The sequence below is a fragment of the Hemicordylus capensis genome, chromosome 2, assembly GCF_027244095.1.
Source record: "Hemicordylus capensis ecotype Gifberg chromosome 2, rHemCap1.1.pri, whole genome shotgun sequence".
In the NCBI taxonomy this organism is placed as follows: Eukaryota; Metazoa; Chordata; class Lepidosauria; order Squamata; family Cordylidae; genus Hemicordylus; species Hemicordylus capensis.
This window is the reverse complement of record NC_069658.1, coordinates 83,465,912-83,488,136: the sequence shown is the minus strand read 5'-3', so window position 1 is coordinate 83,488,136 and position 22,225 is coordinate 83,465,912. Positions and strand designations below refer to the sequence as shown.

Below are 22,225 nucleotides of genomic sequence, written 5' to 3'. Positions count from 1 at the left end.
GCAAGGAGAGAATGCCTATTTTAGTGGCTGAATCAGCCTGACAGGCTTTCCCGTTGCCCCTCCTCTTATTAATATTCTTTTTGATGTGAACTTGTAAAACAGAGGACTGGCTGTTAATCTCCAGGATCTCAAGGGCTTTTGGCATTGGCCCATAATTGATGTGTTCACATGGCTGTTGTCTGACTACTAATGATTAGACAGCCGTGTTATCTCCCAGCTAAATCAGTGTTGCTTATAAATCACACTTGATAAACGGCAGTTTCATTTCTTCAAAGCCTCTGTACACGTCTACACACTTTGATAGAACTGCCAGAGGCATTTCATGATTTTACAAGAGTTTAGGTTGGGTTTATTTATATGTTGCTGGGCAAAACATTTGAATTTCTATGAAATGAAGACATATTTTTCAGTGATTGGAACAAAAGGAATGCATGCTCGGAAAGCGGAGTGTTTGTGTTTGTGTGTGCGCGTGCATATCGTATTCAGCAATCTAAAAACCTTTGGTTTAAGACGAGCATTAAGATGCTTTCAATTTTCCCTTGTGCTCTTAAAAACATGGAAATTGCAAGTTCCACACCATGTACACTGGAAAATCCCAGCCTTCATTCATTAATAGACTGCATCCTTACTCACAAGTAAACCTTGCATCCTTAAGTGTAGACCTATTCACAAGTAAGTGTTAGGTCTAAACACAAGGCTGATGTGCTACTCAACAAACTAGGATGCACTGTCTACTCGCAAGAAAGTTTGAAGATCTACTCATGAGTGAGGGTATGATGTCTACTCATGAGTGAGGGTATAATGTCTACCTATGAGAAAGACTGAGGGACTACCAGCAAGTAAATTCATCCTATTTATTTATTTATTTATTTATTTATTTATGATTAATAAATAATGAACTAAATTTATAAGGAAAGGAATAAGTAATTTGTGAGGAAAGGAGGATTTACTGATGAGTAAGAATATAGGTTTACGTGTCTACTTGCATTAAAGGATTCAAGGTTTTCTTCTGAGTAAGGGCATGGGGTCTACTCACAAGGAAGGGTGATGTCGACTCATAGGTAAAGGTTTCAAGCTCTGCTATAGTGCATAATTATGTACTTACGTTTAACAATGCTTAGTATGAATATTTTATTTTTATTCAACTTCATTGTTAAAAAGTGATGTTAAAATATTCAAAATAATATTTACTGGGGAAAGAACTGGGCCTTGTAGACATGCAGCAGACAGAAAACCATTGTGTGTAATTGTAAGAAGTTATTGTGGATGGATTGGGACTTCTTGAATTTTTGGCTGGACATTTATTATATAGGAGGCATTATGGGGAAGCATTGTGTCTTCTGGGGGTGAAAAAGGGAGCAAACCATTTTTTTTTTTTTAGTTTAAGGGTTCATTTTTAAACTGTTGTATCTTGGCAATTTTACATCAATTTGCACCAAATTTGGAGGGTAGGTTTCTCTGGTTAATGCCTGCAAACTGTCAGGCAGATTTGACAGACTATTTTGATTTTATGAATAATAGAATGTTCAGGGCTTATAACGAAAAAAGCTAGAAAATCTAGATTCTAGGAAGACTGGAACATTATGGGTGACAATACAAGGACTGAATGGAAATGTGTTACTAGGGATATGCTATTGCCTTTTGAATCAAAATGCTGAAAGTGATCTGGAGTTGGAGAAGGAAATCAGGGAGGCTTCAAGGAGAGACAGAGCTGTAATGAGGTGACTTCAATTACGCTTGCATAGACTGGGTAATTTCACATGCTGGTATTGACAAAGAGGCCATATTTCTAGGCATGCTAAATGACCATGCCTTAGAACAGTTGGTCATGGAACCAACCAGAGAGAAGCTGACCTTGGACTTAATCCTGAGTTGTGCCCAGGACCTGGTGAGAGATATTAGAGTTGTAGAATCATTAGGGGGCAATAACAATAGTGTGATCCAGTTCAAACTATATGCCTTGCCAAGGAATTCCAACACAGATGTGTTGGACTTCAGAAGAGGAAACTTATCAAAAATGAAAGCACTGGTAAAAAAGAAGCTGAAAGAGAAATTCAGGTGGGAAAAAATGGCAAATGCATTCAGTGTAGGCAAGTGTAAAACGATGCACGTTGGGGCAAAAAACCCTAACTTCACATGTACAGTATACTGATGGGGGTCTGAGCTGTCAGCAGCAGACCAGTAGAGAGATCTCGGGGTCGTGGTGGACAGCTCATGAAAGTGTCGACATAGTGTGCAGCAGCTGTGAAAAAAGTCAAATTCCATGCTAGGGCTCATTAGGAAGGGGACTGAATATTAAAATGCTAATATTATAATTGATTTGATTGATCAATTGATTAGGTGCTGCCAAGTCAGTGTTGACTCTTAGCAACAACATAGATAGATTCCCTCCAGGATGAAGTAATATAGTGCCCTTATACAAATCTATGGTGTGGCCACATCTGGAGTACTGCATACAGTTCTGGTCACCATATCTTAAGAAGGTAATTGTAGAACTGGAAAAGGCACAGAAAAGGGCAACCAAGATGATCAGGGGCCAGGAGCACCTTCCTTATGAGGCAAAGCTACATCATCTGGGGCTTTTTAGTTTGGAAAAGAAGCAACTATGGGGAGGCATGATCGAGGCATATAAAATTATGACTTGACTAGCAAGCCATAGGTTGCCGGTTTGAAACCTCGCTGGTATGTTTCCCAGACTATGGGAAACAATTATATCGGGCAGCGGTGATATAGGAAGATGCTGAAAGGCATCATCTCATACTGCATGGGAGATGGCAATGGTAAACCCCTCCTGTATTCTACCAAAGACAACCACATGGCTCTGTGGTCACCAAGAGTCGACATCGACTCGATGGCACACTTTACTTTAGAGAGAGTGGACAGAGAGAAATTTCCCTCCCTCTCTCACAATACTAGAGATAGTGGTCATCCCATTTATTTATTTATTATTTATTATTTCTTTAACACATTTGTATACCGCCCCAAATGCAAGTCTGTAGGTAGTTTACAACAAAACAATAAAAACAACAGATAAAAAGATTAAAACATTACAACAATTTAAATGTTAAATGTTAAAACTATTAAAAACACAGTTAAAACAATATCTGATTAAAAGCCTGGGTGAACAAATGCGTCTTGATGGCCTTTTTAAAAGTTGTAAGAGATGGGGAGGCTCTTATTACAGCAGGAAGTGTGTTCCAAAGCCTCTTGTAGCAATGGAGAAGTCCCATCCCTGAGAAGCCATCAGACGACCTGGTGGCAACTGCAGACGAACCTCTCCAGATGATCTCAATGGGCGATGTGGTTCATAGTGAAGAAGGCTATTCTCTTAAATACCCAGGTCCCAAGCTGTTTAGGGCTTTATAGGTTATAACCAAAACCACAGGGGCGTAACTACTATTAGGCAAGGGGAGACGGCTGCCTGGGGCCCCCCACGCCTCGAGGGGCCCCCCAGAGGCAAGTCACATGACTATATATTGTGAAGTGTGTGTGTGTATCAGCGAGGGGCCCATTTTAAAATTTTGTCTCTGGGACCACTCCAGCCTTGTTACGCCCCTGCAAAACCATGTATTTTGCCCGGAAACGTATTGGCAACCAGTGTAGATCTTTTAAGATACGAGTGATATGGTCTCTCCGAGATGACCCAGAGACCAACCTGGCTGCCACATTCTGGACCAGCTGCAGTTTCCGGACTATATACAAAGGCAGCCCCACATAGTGCACATTGTAGTAATCAAATCCCATGAAACCAATTGCCAGGAAATTTAGGACCAAGAAAAGGAAGTACTTTTTTGTACAGTGCATAATTAATCTATGGCAATCTCTGCCATGGGATGTTGTGATGACCACTAACTTGGATGGCTTTAAAGGGGGCTTAGACAAATTCATGGAGCACAGGTCTATCAATGCCTACTAGTCTGGTGGCTATAGGCCACCTTCAGCCACAGAATCAAGATGCCTCTAAATACCAGTTGCAGTGGAGTAACAGCAGATAGAGCATGCCCTCACCTCTTGCTTGTGGGCTTCTCAGAGGCATCTGGTAGGTTGCTGTGTGAAACGATGCTGGACTAGATAGGCAGGGCTGTTCTTGTGTTCTTTTGAAACAATTCCTTATCTGAGGCATTGCTAGATACTTAAAAGATCTGGGCCCCACCTTTTAATAATTAATCTCATACTCCCTCCTTCCCTCGTAATTAAGTATGTTTCTTAAAGCCCTAATAAAGTCATAAAATTATAATATTAAGTATATTATAATACAGCACCTATGAAAGTGGAAGCAGCAGAGACCCAGGTGAGGCTAAGATCTCTCTCATGCTCTATGTAGGTCGCTCCACTGCTGCACTTCCTTTGGAAGAGGCCATGGAGGAGAGAGGTGTCGGATTCGGGCTCTGAGCAATTCAGGCTCTCAGCAATTTTGGGGCTCTGAGCAATTAATTGGGGGCCCATACCCCATGGGATACTCCCTAATGACGCCCCTGCTCCTTATTTTAACCGTACTGGGACTAATGTGCCAATAAAATGGCAGAATTTTTTTTAATTGTTTGATTATGTAACAGGATATTTCTTGCTTTAAAAAAAATTCAGGCAGAGTTATTATTATTTTTTTAATCCAGTCTGTTTGGTGTAAATAAAAGGAGAGCAAGAATGAATTTGTGGCTATGTGAGTTAACTTAGCCTTCCTTGTTACATTAGGTAAAGTGTGCCGTCAAGTCGATTTTGACTCCTGGCACCCACAGAACCTTAGGTTTTCTTTGGTAGAACACAGGAGGGGTTTACCATTGCTTCTTCCCATGCAGTATGAGATGATGCCTTTCAGCATCCTCTCTAATAAAACGCTTGGTGTCCGTCCGTGGACGGACACCAAGCGTGTGTCCGTGCCTCCCTGCCCTGTTCTGCGCCTGCGCGAAGCGCAGGCCCAGAACAGGGCAAGGGAGACACGCTCGCCGGCACCCGGCAGCCATCTTGGGCGGCCAGAAGCGGCCGCCCCGAAGAAGCCGGAGAGGCGGCGGTGGGAAAGTGACCGAGGCGGCGGAGGAGCCGCCGCCTCGGCCAAAATAGATGGAGGCCGGGGGCGGAGCGGAGGCCATGTAACATTTTAAAAAAATTTACTCCCGCGGCCGACGCCGCCGACCGCCCACCCTCCCTCCCAGCTGCCGAGTCCCCCTTACCCTGGCCGACTGCTGTCGGCCGTACACAGCCCTTAATTTAAGAGGCAGAGAGGAGCTCGCAAGCAGAGCTCCTCTCTGTGCAAAGCCTCTTGCTGAACTGCCGCTTTGGGCGCTTGCGTCCCTTGCGCCCAAAGCGGCAGTTCGGCAAGAGGCTTTGCACAGAGAGGAGCTCTGCTTGCGAGCTCCTCTCTGCCTCTTAAATTAAGGGCTGTGTACGGCCGACAGCAGTCGGCCAGGGTAAGGGGGACTCGGCAGCTGGGAGGGAGGGTGGGCGGTCGGCGGCGTCGGCCGCGGGAGTAAATTTTTTTTTTAAAGTTACATGGCCTCCGCTCCGCCCCCGGTCTCCGTCTCCCCGGCCTGGCGGGGGCAAGTGCCTGGGCCGATTTGGCCCTTAAAGGTAGGGGGGGAACGGCGGAGGGAGGGGGAATGGTGGCGGGGGGCCAGGAGCGCCATTACTAGCGCCCGTTATTCAACGGGCCAAAATTCACTTGTCTTCCTATATTGCGGCTGCCTGATATAGTACCAGTGGGGATTTGAACCAGCAACCTTCTGCTTGTTAGTCAAGCAGTTCCCCACTGCGCCACTTAAGGTGGCTGTCCTTGTTACATTACAAGGTGTTTATTCTCTCTCTGTTTTAAAAATTCGGTTCTGCCATTTAAAGTTGGGACAATTAATGCCACTGTTTGTTTTCAATTCTTGCCTACCATTATGGTAGGTATAGGGATAAGCAAATACTTCAGCCTCACAGATGTTCTAAAATTGCCTTGCCTGTACTGCGGGGCAAAGGGAGAGGAAGTCCTGCGCCTGCCATGTCAATCAGCATTGCGCCCTGCCACTCACACTTACAGCGAGGCTTCTTAAGAGGAAAGAGCTGAAAGTGAGATGGCGGGTGCTTCCACAGTTGTAAGACTGGATTGATCCATACATCATTGCGGGGTATATGTAATGGATTGCGGTCCAGGCCCATAAACAACCGAGCTGTGAAGTTGCCTGTGGACCTTATTATGTTTATAGTACAGACACTAATTTCAGGTAGCTCCATTTGGTTACATCTGATAGAGCCACACTTTTCTAGCACCGCAAACATAGCATGTAAAGGGGTAGGGTTTATCAGGGAAACAGTACATAGTTAAGTGAAAATCAAAGCAGATGTATAGTCCTACAGTGGAGTTGGATATACGTTGTAGGAAGAAAATGGAAACAAGTACTACCACCCAAAGAAATTGCTGACCTTTGCACTAGACACCCATTTTATGCACACTTTGTCAACTGGTTTACTTTTCTCATATGTGAGAAAGTCAGTGTATCCCTAGAAAGACATCTTTGTCAGTACTGTATTTACACCACACCATCCCTACAGATGCAAGTGATGTTCAGGTGCACTCTTTCACAAATAGTTAAACACATATTGGCTTCCTAGGTACTAAATATTGTGTATGAGTTCTCGGGGGGGGGGGACCTCCAAAAGAAGCACATACTTAAAATAAAACATGAGAATGATGTTCAGTAAAAATTAGAAACAAATATGAATGTATTTATAATGAACGGATTATGGAGAAGAGGCTTCAGTTATTCTGATTTAATCAGTGTGACTATTCTGTAGATTAAAAATGATGCTGGAGTAGCACTGTACAGGCAACTTTAATATATACTTGTGTTTTTTTAAAAAACAGAATGATAAAGATGATTTTTTGAGAAACCAGTCAACTTGGAGCAGTATTGTGGCAAATCCTGGGCCTACTGGACTTCACACACACACCTGCACAGGGAGAAAAATCTCCCTTTCTCCACAGGGCTGTCCTTGGGGCATGGCAAGCAGGGCAGCTGCCCCGGACCCCACTCTTTTAACCCCCATTAGAATTAACTGGAAGGGGGCCCTGCACTGGCTGATTTTCCCCGGGCCTCACACCCTGCCATGGCTCTCTAAGGACGGCTCTGTCTCTCCGTGTATGGGTTGTGCAGGCAGTCTGGATAAGGGTGTGGTCTTGCCTCCCTGCCCCCAGTCCTTTCCACCTGTTTGTGTTCAGAAAGGAAAGTGGGTGGATCTGGGTCCCTGGGCCTAGTGCTGCAGACCTGGATGTTTGGTTCAGAAGGAAAAGTGAGTAGGCCTACATGAGTAGACCTACATGAGTATTGCTGCAGTCCTGGTCTTTCGGAGCAGCACATTCCAGCCTTTTCTTTTTGCAAAGGATATATTATATTCACAATTTAGGTGAATACAACTGCTACAAAGGAAAAGCTGGGAAAAATTAGTTCCTTTGGTTAATGTATCTGTGAATCATTAGGATTGCTAAACAAAAGGGGCTATTCTAGAACAAAGCTTATCCAAAAATTTGGTGGTGGACAAACAATGAAATAAATAACCATAGGCATATTCATTATTTAAAGCTGAAATGTTTGTAACAATGATAGTATTTTAGTTAGAACAACAATTAGATTTGGATTTTTTGTTTGGTGTGCTGCATAGGATCAAATGGTAATCTTTTCTAAGCGTCTAAGCTTGATCCTCTTTTTTTCGTTATGTGGCTTTCCCACAGTCATAACATGAAAGAATCTGGCACTTGGATCTCTGCACTTCCTCCTATGCAGCAGGAAAGGAGTGTCTTTTCTACAGGAATTCTGTGTTGTTCAGTAGAATCCACCCTGCAGGGCAGGAAATCCCCTGCAGGAGAGGTGGAATTTTATTGCTCTAGGACTGTAATTCTGGAGATTTGTGAGTACATCAGAGAGACCGGCTTTGATATGCACAGCTTAATTTTAGTGGCTAGAACAAAGCAGCAGAAGAAATTGAGGAGTAGCTGTGTACATAAAGGAAAAATCACAGCCATGTTTCCAATAATGGTGACATTCCTTTTCCAATCTATTCTTCCTCCCTTATGAGGTCTTTTTTTAGTGTATGCATCATGTTTGGAAAGAAAAGTGCTCATCAGGGCGCTTACTCTGTTTATTGGCAGATACTCACTGTCAGCTTTCTAGTACAGAGAGCCATCACTGCCTGATGCAATCATACACTTGGGCAATGGAAAACTGCCAAGCACAACACTCTAAAACTTTGTAGCCTTCATTGCTAATCAGGTCCCCAAAAGCTCATGAAATAAGATGAGGAAAGAAAATATTGCTGCAGGTTTTCTAAGCTGCCTGACTGGGTACACAAATGTTGCAATCTGTATAACTAACCTGCTTTCAATACCGCTTGTTTTTTCCTCCTTGGAAGTCTTCTGTGATAAATAGCAAGGCTACTGCTCAGCATGCCCTAACACCTGGGAATAATCATGCAAAAATAACAGTGAGGAACTGCAGAGCGCCTGTTCTTGACATTAACTTTCCTCAGCTTGACAGACTGCCACCAGCAGATGCTAGGCTTCTGTACCTTTTTCCCTCACCATCCCCCACTTGGGATGGCTGTCTTCCTGCCTCTTTCCCCCTTTTTGTCTCTAAGAGGTTACTTCTGTGTCCTTTCCCACAAATCTCCCTGAGAACAGCCCCTTACACTGCTATTATTGAATAAGCAAGAATAATATTGGGGGGGGGGGCGTTAGGGAGCTCGCCAGTGGGAAAGGTCCTGCCGGTGCTCACTTAGATGTTTTGTGCACACGCGTGCCACACCCAAAGCCACTCCCCGCTGTGTTCACATCGGATGCAGGAGTGTGGTTAGTGCTGGGACGTCACAAAGTTCCCAAAGTCAGCGGTTCATTGAATCTTTGACTAGGAACTCCAAGAAAGGAGTACCCGGAACAGCCATTGGGGATGCAGCAGAGCTGCATCCCTGCACAGTGAAGTTGTTCTTTACAGTCCTCAGGGACATATTTTGGGGAGGCCAGGAGCACTTACAGGGAGAGCAGTGAAAATTATATGTATGCTCTGCTATTTGGTAACACTTATGGGCAGCTGCTCTGGATGTCAGCCTCTGCCTTGTCTTTAGAAGAACAGTATTGTAAGGGATATGGTTCAGTTAGACCCTTTGAACTGCAGTGTGCCGCATACACAGTGTCCTCAGCAAATTAGTCTTTATATATATACGGTGCCTTGAATAAGGGTGAGATACATCCAGATGTACAATGCCAATGCTACCTCTAGGAGTCAACAACCATTCCAGCTATCAAGAATGTCTTCCATTTCATGACAGTAGCATATAGTATGCAACTGGAAAGAGAAAAACAAATAAAAATTCTTGCATACTAGATTTCTGAAAGAGCATTCCCATATTGACCATTGTTAATTCCCAATCATTTGTAAACCAGTTCGTGGTCACAATTCAGAGAAACTGAAGTACTCTCATTTCTTTTTTGTGTCTTTATCCAGAAACTATGAATACATCAGAGGCCTCTACTCCACCTAAAATGTGAACAAAAAGTTGTGTATGATCTTCTAGTGCATTTGTGGAGCACATACGTGTACTGCAAGATGTGAACAGTGCTGACAAAGCTGGCAGCGCTGATCACTTGCTACGTTTGCTTGTTCCAGCTCTCCCTTGCCTAACAGATGATTGATGCTGTCAGTTTCAACAGAGCTGATCACATGCTGCAAAACAGTATCTTTGCATGTTGAACCCCACAATGCTGAATGCAGAATTTCCCCCTTTACAATAACCTTTTGATTTGGCTACCAATCCATGTGGAAATTGATTTTTTTTCACATGGACTAGTTTCTTTAGGTTGGGCAAATGTTGACTAATCTTGTCATTTTAGAGAATGTCTTTTATTTCTTAGTCTAAAGGAAACAGCCAACCTTGTTTTGTTTTCCTTTAGCAGACACATTTGTGCCATCGTAAAAAATGGATGGAGCTTACTATGTTGGTTTACCATGTTCAGTTTCTTGATATTCTGCATTGCTAAATGTTATTGATATGGGGCAAACAAGCTTTGCAACAACACAGTACTCCTCTTTAGACAGTAGAAGTGGTTATACTTCAGCTATCTCTACAGTCAGGATCTGTTTTATTTTGAAAGTGAAGTGTTTTGTGATTAGGACACCATCTGAAATAACTAAAATACCTCAATTTCATTAGTAACTCTTTCTCTGTAAATGGATGCAATTCCACAAATTTTGGCTGGCCTTGCCAAAACTCTGATTGCTTGCTCATCCCCTTTGCTGATTTGGCCAAGAAGCAATGAAGCAGCCACCCCACAAGGATATGGGGCACATGCCCATTTGGCTGCCATTCACATCACTTGCAGTGTAGAGCACTCCAGATAAGCAATAGCCCAGCCCCACAACCTCCTTTCCCTACTTTTCAATAGGAAAAGTGGAATGTGCTCTGTACCCATCCGTCTGCTGCTCAGCCAAGGTGCGTGCTCCAGGCTATATGACCAATATAGCCAACGTTGGGCTAGGACCAGGGAGACCAGAGTTCAAATCTCTGTTCAACTACAAAACTCACTGGGTGACTCTGGGCCAGTTGTTCATCTCTCAGCCTAACTTACTTCAAAGTGTTGTTGTGAGGTATCCATGTTCACCACTCTGGGCTCTTTGGCAGAAGAGCGGGATATAAATGTACAAATAATTCTTTTAATCAGGAAAAAGGAGATGAGGAGGCTTAGCTGCCACTCAGCTGGGTATCAGCAGCATCCTGGACAAGAGGAAGCCCAGTGGGCATGCTTGCATCTTCTTTTCTGGCATGTCATTGGCTGCTACTTGACAAGGGCACTCTGGAAGCTGAGAATGAGCAACAGTTGAGCAGTCTCTGGCACATTCCTCTCCTGCATTGGAGCAGGAAAAGGAGATGGGCTGCTAATTTGGACGAAGGTGCAAAGCAGCTTCACAACAATAGTGACCAACAGTGTTCTCTCTAAGGTAGGCCTGCTCAGCTTCGGCACCCCAGCTGTTTTTGGACTACAACTCCCATAATCCCCAAACACAGTGGCCAATAGCCAGGGATTATGGGAATTGTAGGCCAACATCTGAAGGAGGGCCGAAGTTGATCAGCCCTGCTCTAAGGCGTGTGCGTCTGCATGCGCTCACACATTTTTTTGGTGTCCGCTCAATTAATTTTAGATCCTGCTCAGACTGAATAAAGAAGGTCCCACTCTGAATGCATGTGCGCACACAATGCCTTCATACTGCTGCCCAGAACAAAATTCATTCTGCACACAGAGGGGAAAAATTAGAGAGAACACGCCAATTTACAAAAATTACAGCCAACTACTTACTGTATTTTCCAGCTGCCTTGCAAACATGGTGCTATAGAGTAGATTCCTCCTCACCTCTCCATTTCCAAGCTTGAGATGAACACAGGTATCAGATCACTCACCATAGTAAGCATGATAAGCAAAAGTATGGAAGGTTGCATACGCATATTCTATGCATTATTTCCCTTTTGGTTTTGGATTAGAAAGTATTTGAAATGAACTACAAAAATTGCATATTAGCAGTAGTGGGCATCCGCATATCCTCTTGTCCACTCATTAAGGACTAATGTCATGTTTTGTGAAAAACAAGACCGAATGTATCCCATCCTCTGAGCTTTTTCTTGTCCTGTGCTTTGGAGAAGGTGAGAAACAGCAGGAGTATCTGCACAAATGAGAGAAGGTCTTGCTCTTCTCATAAGTTCTATTACATGTAGTAGGGCTCAAGGAGAGACAGGAAACTCATTCACACAACTGCCATTAGGGTAGGAGAGACAGGAAATGTTCACATGACCTGTCTAGCTTGGGTAGGAGAGCCATGTGCATTCCTGATTTTTGGTGGTGTGCTTGTAAACACCAAGGTAGGAAGGAAGTATGATTGTATGTAAGGCAGCATCTCGGTAGGATGGTTTTTTCTCCTACGCTGATAAAATACTGGGGATGGAAACTTAGATCTCTTTATAAATTCTCCAAGTGAATAGCATATATTTGTTGCAGAACTGGAACATCATAAAAAGTTAATAGAATGGGATGATGTGGTATTATGCCAGATCTGGAAAATGTGCAGGAATGAACTCCATTTGCATTACTCTGGAAGCATGAAAAGAAAGTTAGAAGGCCTGTGTTATGAGAAGTCTCTCTGATGGCCAAAACTCCTGCAGTGCAAACTTTGGCCCTGAATCTTGAATGTAGTTCAAAGATAAATATTGTTTTATTTCATCGTTACTTAGCTGACAACTAGTTTGCAAGGAACATCTGTTTTTGAGGTCAGTTGGTTTTTTATGTGCCTGCATGTTGGCTTCTTGCTGAAAAGCTTTCTTGCTTTTAATGCTGCCAACATCTTAAAAGTCTGATGGCAGAAGGATAAACACATAACAGAAGTGCAGAGCTTCTGTACTCCCTTGTGCTTTTTCATATTTTTGTCAGGTAATTGCCAAACCAGGAGATTCAAAACATCATGTTTTAAAACGCTCCCTCAGCATCCTGAAATGCTTGGACTGTGTTTGCCTTTCAGGGTTGTAAAAAGGATTTTCTGTACGATTCTCAGTACACAATGTAAATTATATTACCTTTGTTGGAGTTGTTTTTCTTAACAATGAGACTTAAACCATGTGTATGTATCTGTGGCCAGCAATTAGTTTTTTTACCAGAGAAGGGATATTTTTAAAGAACGCTGAGCAGATAATCCTCCACACCTCTCATCTCTTAGACAGTCCCCTTCCCTTCAACACCACACTGTTACACCATACTGTTCCCCTAACTCTCTGGGGTTAAGTTCAACATCTGTGCTCTCTGTGAACACATGATTGTTGATTTGTATATGTGTAAAATTATTCATCCATTCCATTTGGCACACGTACAGCAGTAATGTGTTCTGTGCTCTTCATCTGCACTGAGTAGTACAGTCACCATTTTGACTTTTAAAATGTACAAAAATATGTAGATGCACACAGTCATTTTTACATGTATACAGGGTATGTTGGAAGCTGTCTTATAGTGAATCAAACCATGGTCCAGCTAGGTGAGTATCATCTGCTCTGTCAGAGGCTGTTCAGGGTTTCAGACAGGAGTCTTTCCCAGCTCTGCCTACAAATGCCAGAGATTGCATTTGGAGCCTTCTTCAGGCGAATATGTATACCACTACAGCCCATTTTCCTAGAAGGTGTGAGTAGCCCTTATATGGGACAGCATTGGGTGGAGGAAAAGAGGAGCATGTGAATGAAGGACCTTCATTCTGGTGCTTCCACATTCCTCTGCTTTCCTCCTCATTCCAGGCTAGATAGGGCGAAGGACAGGCCTGGACAGTTGGACCTGTCAGAACCTCTGATAGGTCCGATACCCTCCCCCACCACATGGAGGCAGCCGTTCCTGGGGTAATCAGTGCCAGGTAGTAGCACTGGTTGCAGAATTGTGGGGATTAATTTCTGACCTAGCACTGGTGTGGGGGAGGCTGGCTGGGTGGAGAGAATGTTGGGAGGGTCCATGGGGAGGGTGGGGAGATACGCTGGGGAGAGTAGGGAGGAGAGTGGGGATGCCTGGAGACTGTACAGTAGTTACTCTCAGGGCTTTTCCTCAAGGGGAAAAGGTTCCTCTGAAAGGAACTACACTCCCCAGGTACCCCTTTACTCTTTCCCAGCCTCCCCATGCTCCTCCCAGCCTCCTCTGAGTGTCTTCCCGCCCCCCCCATGGACCTCCCTGGCATTCTCTCCATCTGCCCAGCCTCCCCCTCATCAGTGCTGGGTCAGATATTTAAGTCCCACCAATCTGCAACCAGTGTTACTGCCTGGTGCTGATTGCCCCCCAAACAGCTAACAGTTTAGTGGAGGTATTGGAGGGTATTGGATCTATTGGAGGTTCCGATAGGTCAGATAACCCAGGCCTAGTGTAGGGCAAGAAAAACAATTCTCTCTTTTGTATGCCCATATTCTTGATTTCCCTCTCTCTATTCCCTTTCACCTTTGCAGGCTTACCTGGGGGTGGGTGGGACAAGGGGATTCTCAATAGCATTTTATTACCTTTTATTTTCCATGTCTCCCACCAAATAGTTTAAAGAAAACCAGAAGGAAAGGAAGGGGAGAGTTGACAGTTGTGGACCAGTTGATACATGGGGCCAGTAGACATTCCTAGTGACCAGTTTGCCAACCTGTGATTCAGTTTGCCTGCCTGTCTGCCAGTCTGACACTTTTTCTTTCCATTTCATGTACCTGAAGGCTGTTTTTGTCTACAAAACTCTATGCCATAGTAAACAGTCTCTAAGATTTCTCAGCTGGATTTTATAATCATTTTGTACTTTATGAGAGAATAAAACATATTATTTTGCAATTCTTTCCACATTAATTGGTATTAGGGCTGCCATATTCTGACTTACCATTTCTGGGTGCCTAATTTGCATATTATGTAAATTGGCTGGAAAATAATTGCTGAGCAGAATAGTGACTGCACGTTTCGCTCCATAACTCCGCTTCTACAAGTCCTAGAGCTTATCTTTAAAAATAAAAAATGAAATCTGAAATCTGGAAGAATATGGATGGGCTAAGCAAGTTGGATGAGATGCTTAAAATCCGGGTGAAACCCGGAATTTCGGGGGACATGGCAACTCTAATTGGTATATAGTGAGCCAGGTCTCACGATCAGTGAGACCCAGTTTGCAAAGTTGAGTGGGGAGAGCGGACTAAGCCTGACCTCTGGGGGTCTCCTCATGAGTAGGCGGGGCGCGGAGCCACGCTGCGGCTACTCACAATCTTGAAAACCAGGTTTGTGGCGCGCTCATTCCACAAATCTGGTTTTAGGGCAGAGGTACTTGAGCGGGTTACCCGCTCTAGAACCACCGGGCTTGCAGCAATGGTTCTCACAATTACAGAAAATCGGGCTAGTGGAGGTTAGCCCGATTTTCTGCAATTGTGAGAATAGCCTCAGTGTGTTATAAAACAAATTTATATCACAAAGGCCATTTGTATGAAGTTTACATGCAAGCATAAGTTTTATTTCCCTGTGATGAGGGCCCTAAAATATTGTTATTGTTTGTTTATTACTGTTAAATATTAGTTACTGGTTTTCATATTTATTTTATTAAAACATATTACATATTTTCTATATATTGACATAAAATTAAGAAATAATCTTTTAAAGACCAAATGGTACAGAAAATCAGCCAAAAATGACATTTTATTAAATAATGTCAGAAGAATACCCCAACATAGTGAAAATACAAACTAGGAAAATGTGATAAAGAGGGCAGAGGATATATCCACAGCTGAACATCAAAACAAATCTAGAGAGAAAGCTGAAAATCTAATTAGGAAGAATGGGTATGAATTGCCTGTTTCAAAGAGTTGGAGAAGAGCTAGATTAATTAAGGGTTTGCCAGTATTTAAAATACCATTCATTACAGATAGATTTACATGGCAAACCCAGAGAATCCTGGAAAGACAAGGAATGAAAGTGAATGTTGTTTCTAGAGCACCAGTGACACTTAAACAATTGATATATTGGCGACGCAATATGCATAATGGATCTACACCAGATTCTTCTCTCCATACCTTTTTATTGCGTATATTAAAAGAGAATTAAAAACTACAAATAAAGAACAGATGTTTCGATGTACAGACATCAACTTCAGTGTTCCATGTCTCATGGTTTAAAATCCACACTCTTATATCCCAGATACTCTTCCTAGATCTAATCAGGCATCTGATTAGCATGTGAAAGAAAAATGAGAGTGAGGGGAAAATTTATGACTCACTTAAGCAACTGTTAGTCAACTCTAGATTGTATGGTAGGAGATATGATGTACAAGATTGTGAAATTTGTGAACAGAGGGAAGGAAATTGTGGAAAGAAAGGTGCAATATATAAAATTCAATGTTTAGGTTGCAGTTTATTCTATATTGGGGAATCTGGTAGACCACTGAAAGATAGATACAAAGGACATCTAGAAGATATGAGGCATTGTGCACAGAGAATGAAACCCTGGTCTTTGCGTATGAGAAAAAAGCATGAAGGCGATATAGTGCCTACTAAAATATATATTTGGTGGATTGAAAGGAACCTACAAAGGAGGAAAATAAAGAATTATTTACAGAGAAATTGAGACCTGACATTAATGCTTGGGAAGCACTGGCTGATGCCATAAGGTTTATTAGCCCCTGAGAAGAATCAGGTGATTCCCCTTCTTGCACACACACACACACACACACACACACACACACACACACACACACACACAATTAACTAAGGATGGTGTTACACTGAAACGTAACATTTAGTTTTTCTTTTTGCACAATAAAAGGTCTTTTTGTTGAGAGTTGAAGAGTTATTATTTGCATTGCATCACCGACATATTAACTTGCTGGGTATATTAATTGGCTAGGAATTCATACAGGAGTGAAGAGTGACAGAAAAGTATGGTATGTAGTATATGTGCTGTTGAAGCGAGCACAGAAAGTAGAGGCATTAATGAAATTTTGTTATGGTTCAAAGAAAAATGTTGGCATATAGATCAACAAAGACACTTGGTTATTTTTTATATTTGGACCCAGTTTAGAAATAAACTGCATAACAAGTGTCTATAATGAATAAATAGGGCGGTAGTACAGATTACTGGTTCATCTCTGTGGAAATAAACATTCTGATTTAGTCCATGCTAATTAGCTTCTGAAAAGCCTGGGAGCAAATATGAAAAGATGAAAACAGAATGAAAAACAGAGAGATAATTATTAGGTGAGTTACTAAAACACCCTGTTAGTTTCTGCTGCTGGCAGCTTTAGAATCCATTGTTTGCTGGTTTAATTCAAATGGCAGAGAAATGAGGTGGTCATGTTTCCAAGAAAAGACTTATGTGAGGTACAGTCATCTCACTTTTAAAAAACTGATGTACCTTGACAGAGACTTTGTATTGAGGCAAGGGTTTCTTGATATTATAGACCCCTATACCTATTTTCCCATTAAAGTTGGAATAATTTTGTATTGATGTAGTGTGGTGTAGTGGTTAGAGTGCTGGACTAGGACCGGGGAGACCTGAGTTCAAATCCCCATTCAGCCATGAAACTCATTGGGTGACTCTGAACCAGTCACATGTCACTCAGCCTAACCTACCTCACAGGGTTGTTGTAAGGATAAACATAACCATGTATACCACTCTGGGTCCTTAGAAGACGGAGCTGGATAGAAATGTAAATAAATAAATAAATAAATAATGTATGTCTGAAAAGCGCGTTTTCCCCTCCTCCACTATCTTCATTGTAACAAGTTATTTCTTCCTTTGTTTTTACTTCTAGGTTGACCCCCTCTTTACAGTGCCTGCACCTCCACCTCCTATTTCCAGTAGTCTCACGCCTCAGATTCTGCCTTCCTATTTTTCCCCATCTTCATCCAACATTGCAGCCCCAGTTGAGCAACTTTTGGTACGGACTCGTTCAGTGGGTGTGAATACTTGTGATGTTGGAATAGTAACAGAACCTGAATGCCTTGGACCTTGTGAACCTGGGACCAGTGTGAATTTGGAAGGGATTGTGTGGCATGAAACTGAAGAAGGTAAGCTAGCTTTGTTTTCATTTTGTTTGAATATGTGTTTTGTTTGATAAGTATATTAGGGAACATATTAAGTAGTGTGTTGTTATAACTGGAGGGGATTCCTTAGACTATTAAAATTGCATCACTTCCAGTAATACTACTCACTAGTTTATAAATAAATTAATGATCTATTTGTTTCTTTAATCTTTTGCTACATGATTACATGATGCTTTGGGGTAAAGTTGAATGGTGTGTGTGTGTGTGTGTGTGTATTCTCAAGTTAAAAATAGAATAACAAAATTATGCTAGAAGAGAGGCATATAAGATAGACCAATTCTGTAACTATATCCAGAACTTAGTTGTATATTTTTTCTAAAATAAAATAAAAATCCAGTAACACATACAGACAATCCCTATTTTGTGCTGTGGGATTTGGCAATTTATTTAACTTTTAAGAATTGTGTGGTATTTGTTTTTGAATTGGAGATTTCTGAAGGGACATCAGTCCATGGATTGTCATGTATTCCATTAAAATAGAGCAACTAGGAGAATGCAATACATTGTTTGATAGGTTAGTCTGAATTTCCTGAAAGATCACTAGAAATGAAACATGGGTCACAGAAGGAGTTTGAAGGATGCTGACTTTAGTTTCTTTAGATATTTAGAACAGAAACTTAGCACATTAAGGATGGTCTTTTGGAAATGAAATAATATAAAACATTTTATGTTGACTTAATTTTATCTGTAATTTACAGGTTTTTCTATTAAAATTTCCAGAAGATCATCCCTAACACATGAAATTTATGTTATTTAATTACATAATTATTCTGTTAACTTCATTGTCTTTGATGTAGGATCTGATCTCTAATAAGAAATGCTGGAAGATCCTGTTCAGATGTTTTTCCCCCCCTGTTTGCTTCAATGATATTTAATTAGTAATGATTTAATAGCCAGTGTACTGAAAATGAGAAAGTACATTTTAAAAGCATATAACAGCACATCAGCTGATGATAAATTCTAGCACGCTTCAGTCATATGCACAACCATAGTCCATTCCCAGCAATGATATATAAGACATCATCAAAGTGCTTTACACTGTCTGCCTGAAAATCAATAGAAAGCATTTGATTTACTTGCTTTTATATGATCTCATACATCCATCTTTCTATGCATATATGCCTTCATCAGATTCATAAACTAGATTGATCATTTTATATTGTTTTTAAAACATGTATAAATTTTGTTTTAAAAATATCCCGGCACAGTTGACTACCTATATTGGCTCCAGTGTTCATTTCACTGACCTGCATTAACTGGAGTTGGAATGTGTGAGTGCAAATCGTGGTGACATGAAAGAGCAGTAGCTTTTAATAGTGTTATTCTTGCTGAGTAAACTAAACTTCTGACCCCCACTGAATTGAGAAGTGTTCCTTGTTAAAGGTCTGGAGGGCACCAGTGTGGTATTTTATAATGTGCCTCCATGCTTGCAAGAATGACATTCCATCTGTCTTTCTTCTGTGTTCAGCAGAGAATCCTCCCCACCCCCCACCCACCCACCGGTTATTCAGAAAAGGCATTATCTGTTCTTTGCTGTTGGGAGAAAAGTGCATTCTAGGAAGCTCCTACTGCTTGTCATCTGTTCTATTTATTTGGCTACAGACCATGGGCATTTCTGTGACATTAGTACAATATAAAAGTAGATTTTATCTAGAAGGTGGTTTCATAATCTTTGAGAAATTGTGGGAAAGGCCTTGCTCCTGGCCCTGATGTCCTCAACAGATGCTGTGAATGAATATCAGTATCTACATGGTTAAGTAATGAAATCAGTGCCTGGGTTCATGCAAGCCAATACATATGGGTGTGATCCTACAGTCAGTTATGCAGGGCTAAGACCTATTTCGTAAAATTCATACATGAAGTAAAATTCATACACCCCTTTCATGTTCTGAGTTTGAGAGATACAAGTTGCGTTTATCCCACTGAGTAATAGGAAGAATTGTATAGTAATTGTAATAGGTCTGTGGGTTCTGTGCACCACATATGGCGGCCATATACAACATGCATTTTGAGCAGCTAAAAAAATCCTCATAGAAATGGAAAGACAAAGATGATATGGTATGAAGAGCTGTAATTAGAACAGTATGGTGTACAGAGGAGATGACATTATATTTTGTATGGGGTCTTGAAGGTAATAAATACATGCTGATCGAGCACCTTAGAGAAATGTGGCTGGGGACAATGTTGAAGGTCACTAATATTCTCCTTTTAAGGACTCTGACTTCCTGTCACACTCTACTGCATATATTCTGAGCGTGACAAGAATTATATTTGGTATGCTTGCAGTGGTTCTGAGTAACCATCCCATAGCATAGAGCAATGTGTTTTTAAGACTGCAGTCTGAAACAGATTACTTGGGAAGTTATTTCCAAGTAAACATGTTTAGGATTGAGCCGCCAGTGTTAGAACAATAGTTCCTTGCATGCTGTGGCCAAAGTAGATTACATGTTTTGTCCAGATTTCCATAAAGTTACAGTGATTTGCAGGACTGTAAATGCAGCAATGAAAGAGAGTGAAATGAGATGATAGAACACTGTGACGTTTTATCAGAACTCTGTTTCTGTCTCTGTACTCTCACTTTTATCACTGCTTGCATGTAATTCATTCCACTTAACAACTTGGGTAAAATTCCTTAGGTGGTGTTTTGTTTTTCATGGATCAGTTTTGTATTGAATGGTTTTAACATAACATCATATAACATCACTAGATTTTGTTATATTTTCAAATTGGAATATAGTTCTACATAAATGTTTAACTGCAAAGGAAGCTGGCTGCTTCCCAGATACTTGTGATTTAGGATGTCTGTGCCCCCTACTCTTTTTTTGTTTCTTTTTAGCCTTTCAAAGTGCTTAACTTTCATGGTTGATATATACGGTGGGTGTTCCAGTTCGAAATCTGTCCTTTGCTACTATATGGAAATGTCCACCTCACATTTAAAGAGACTACCTAGTTTTTGGTATCAGGTGAATATAATAAAAACAAATGAATGTATAAAGTAGAAAGAATACTGTATTTACCTGAATCCAAGACTAAGTCCCCCCTCCCAAGTTCTTTGATGTTAGAAATTGGGGGGTTCAGAATGCTTGTTCCTTTGGGGTAAATACTGGTATAACCTGTATTTTACCTGTATTTTTAAGGGGTCATCTAAATGTCGGATCATCTTCTGTTTGGGTAAATATGGTAGAATTTATGCATGAAATAGAAAAGACTACAATTTGGTAAGACAACAGTTGACTATTTTAAAAATGTATAATCTTGCCTACTCCTGGGGAAAGCTCTCTTGCCTTTGTTACTGTTTAGTGAAATGGTGACCTCTGGGCAGTTACACCAGCTTCATCTCCTCAAGAACATCAGAAAGGAAAGATTAGTTGGGACCCAACTGGATGTCAAGGCGTGAACAGTCTCTTTGCTTTGGATTTGTGAAACTAATCCTCTCCCTTCCCTTATGAGTCTTGTCTTTTTTTAGATGTTAAGGCTTAAGGCATGTTCTAAGTCTTATTTTAATTTAGGAACAGGGCTCCTTCTCCAGGAGTATTTTCAGACAGTAGGTTGAAGGTTTACTGCGAGTTCGAATTTGCCAAAAAAAACTGATGCAAAAAGTGGATTTTTTTTAAACCCCGATATAAATCAGGCTACCTTCTAAGAGGCAATGAAAAGCCCAGATTGTGTGTGAAGTGCTCCCTGATAGCTTGCAGGAATTTGGGGGGTAAATCTGGCCAATATGTGAACGCACACCCTCCATTCTGGAGGAGAACTGAGCTAAAAGCCACATCTGGAAATGCTTCAGCAGTATCATGTCTTGCATTTTAATTGTTAATTGTATTGAATTTTAACTGATGCAAGGTCCTTTGGGAGATTATTGTTTTCTGAAAAGCAGAGCACAAATATAAAAATAAGTACTGTGGACTCTAGGCAGCTAACAGTACAAAATGGCTTAAATATCCAATTTAGAGCATACAGTAGTCTCAACCAGGAGAACCTATGGTGGGTGCATGGATGTGTTGGAGATTTCAGGAATGTACTCGAAGGCAGGTAATAAGATTACAGTGTGTCATTAATGATGCCATTAATGACATTTTTCTGTTGAGATAGAACAAGAGAGTGGTGGATGCTATGGACATTCTCTCCATAGACTGTGATTTCCTATATTACAGGCTGTGTTCATTCAAAGGTGAGCAATTCTTGTTATAGCAACTTAGAATGTGTTAGTGGGTTGAAGAAACTGTTCCATTAGTCAGTTTGCAAGAAAAAGAAAGTCTATCACTTTCTCAGCTGACATGAATCTCTGTAACTGGATAGTTACAGAGTAACTATCCAGAGTGATGCAAAATTCGTAAATAGAGATCATACCAATGTGTTAGAATGGATATTGTGTCATACTAGGACTGAGAAGCCTCTAACTGAAAACCTCATTCAGTCACAAAGTTCTGGGTCACCAGCCGCTATATTGTCTAACCCTTCACAGAATCTTGTTGTGAATATAAAATGTGGGAAAGGATGACCATATGTGTAGCTTCTTAAAGGCAGGATAACAATGAGATAAATAAATACTGTACAATGGCTGACATCCTGATGAAATTGCTGCATGGAGGTCCCACTGAAATTAATAGGACAAGTTAGTCATTACTTGCTCTATTAATGTCAA

At 41.3% G+C, this 22,225-nt stretch overlaps 1 protein-coding gene across 5 annotated transcripts in view; it reads left to right on the top strand.

Moving 5' to 3' along the window:
- Positions 1-22,225, top strand: part of ZNF608 (zinc finger protein 608) — a 145,412-nt gene that overhangs the window by 57,460 nt on the left and 65,727 nt on the right. For all 5 annotated transcript variants that reach the window (XM_053293533.1, XM_053293532.1, XM_053293530.1 and 2 more), the window contains one exon: positions 17,289-17,544. In XM_053293533.1, the coding sequence (XP_053149508.1) occupies positions 17,289-17,544 (256 nt within the window). The remainder of the gene's footprint in view (positions 1-17,288; positions 17,545-22,225) is intronic.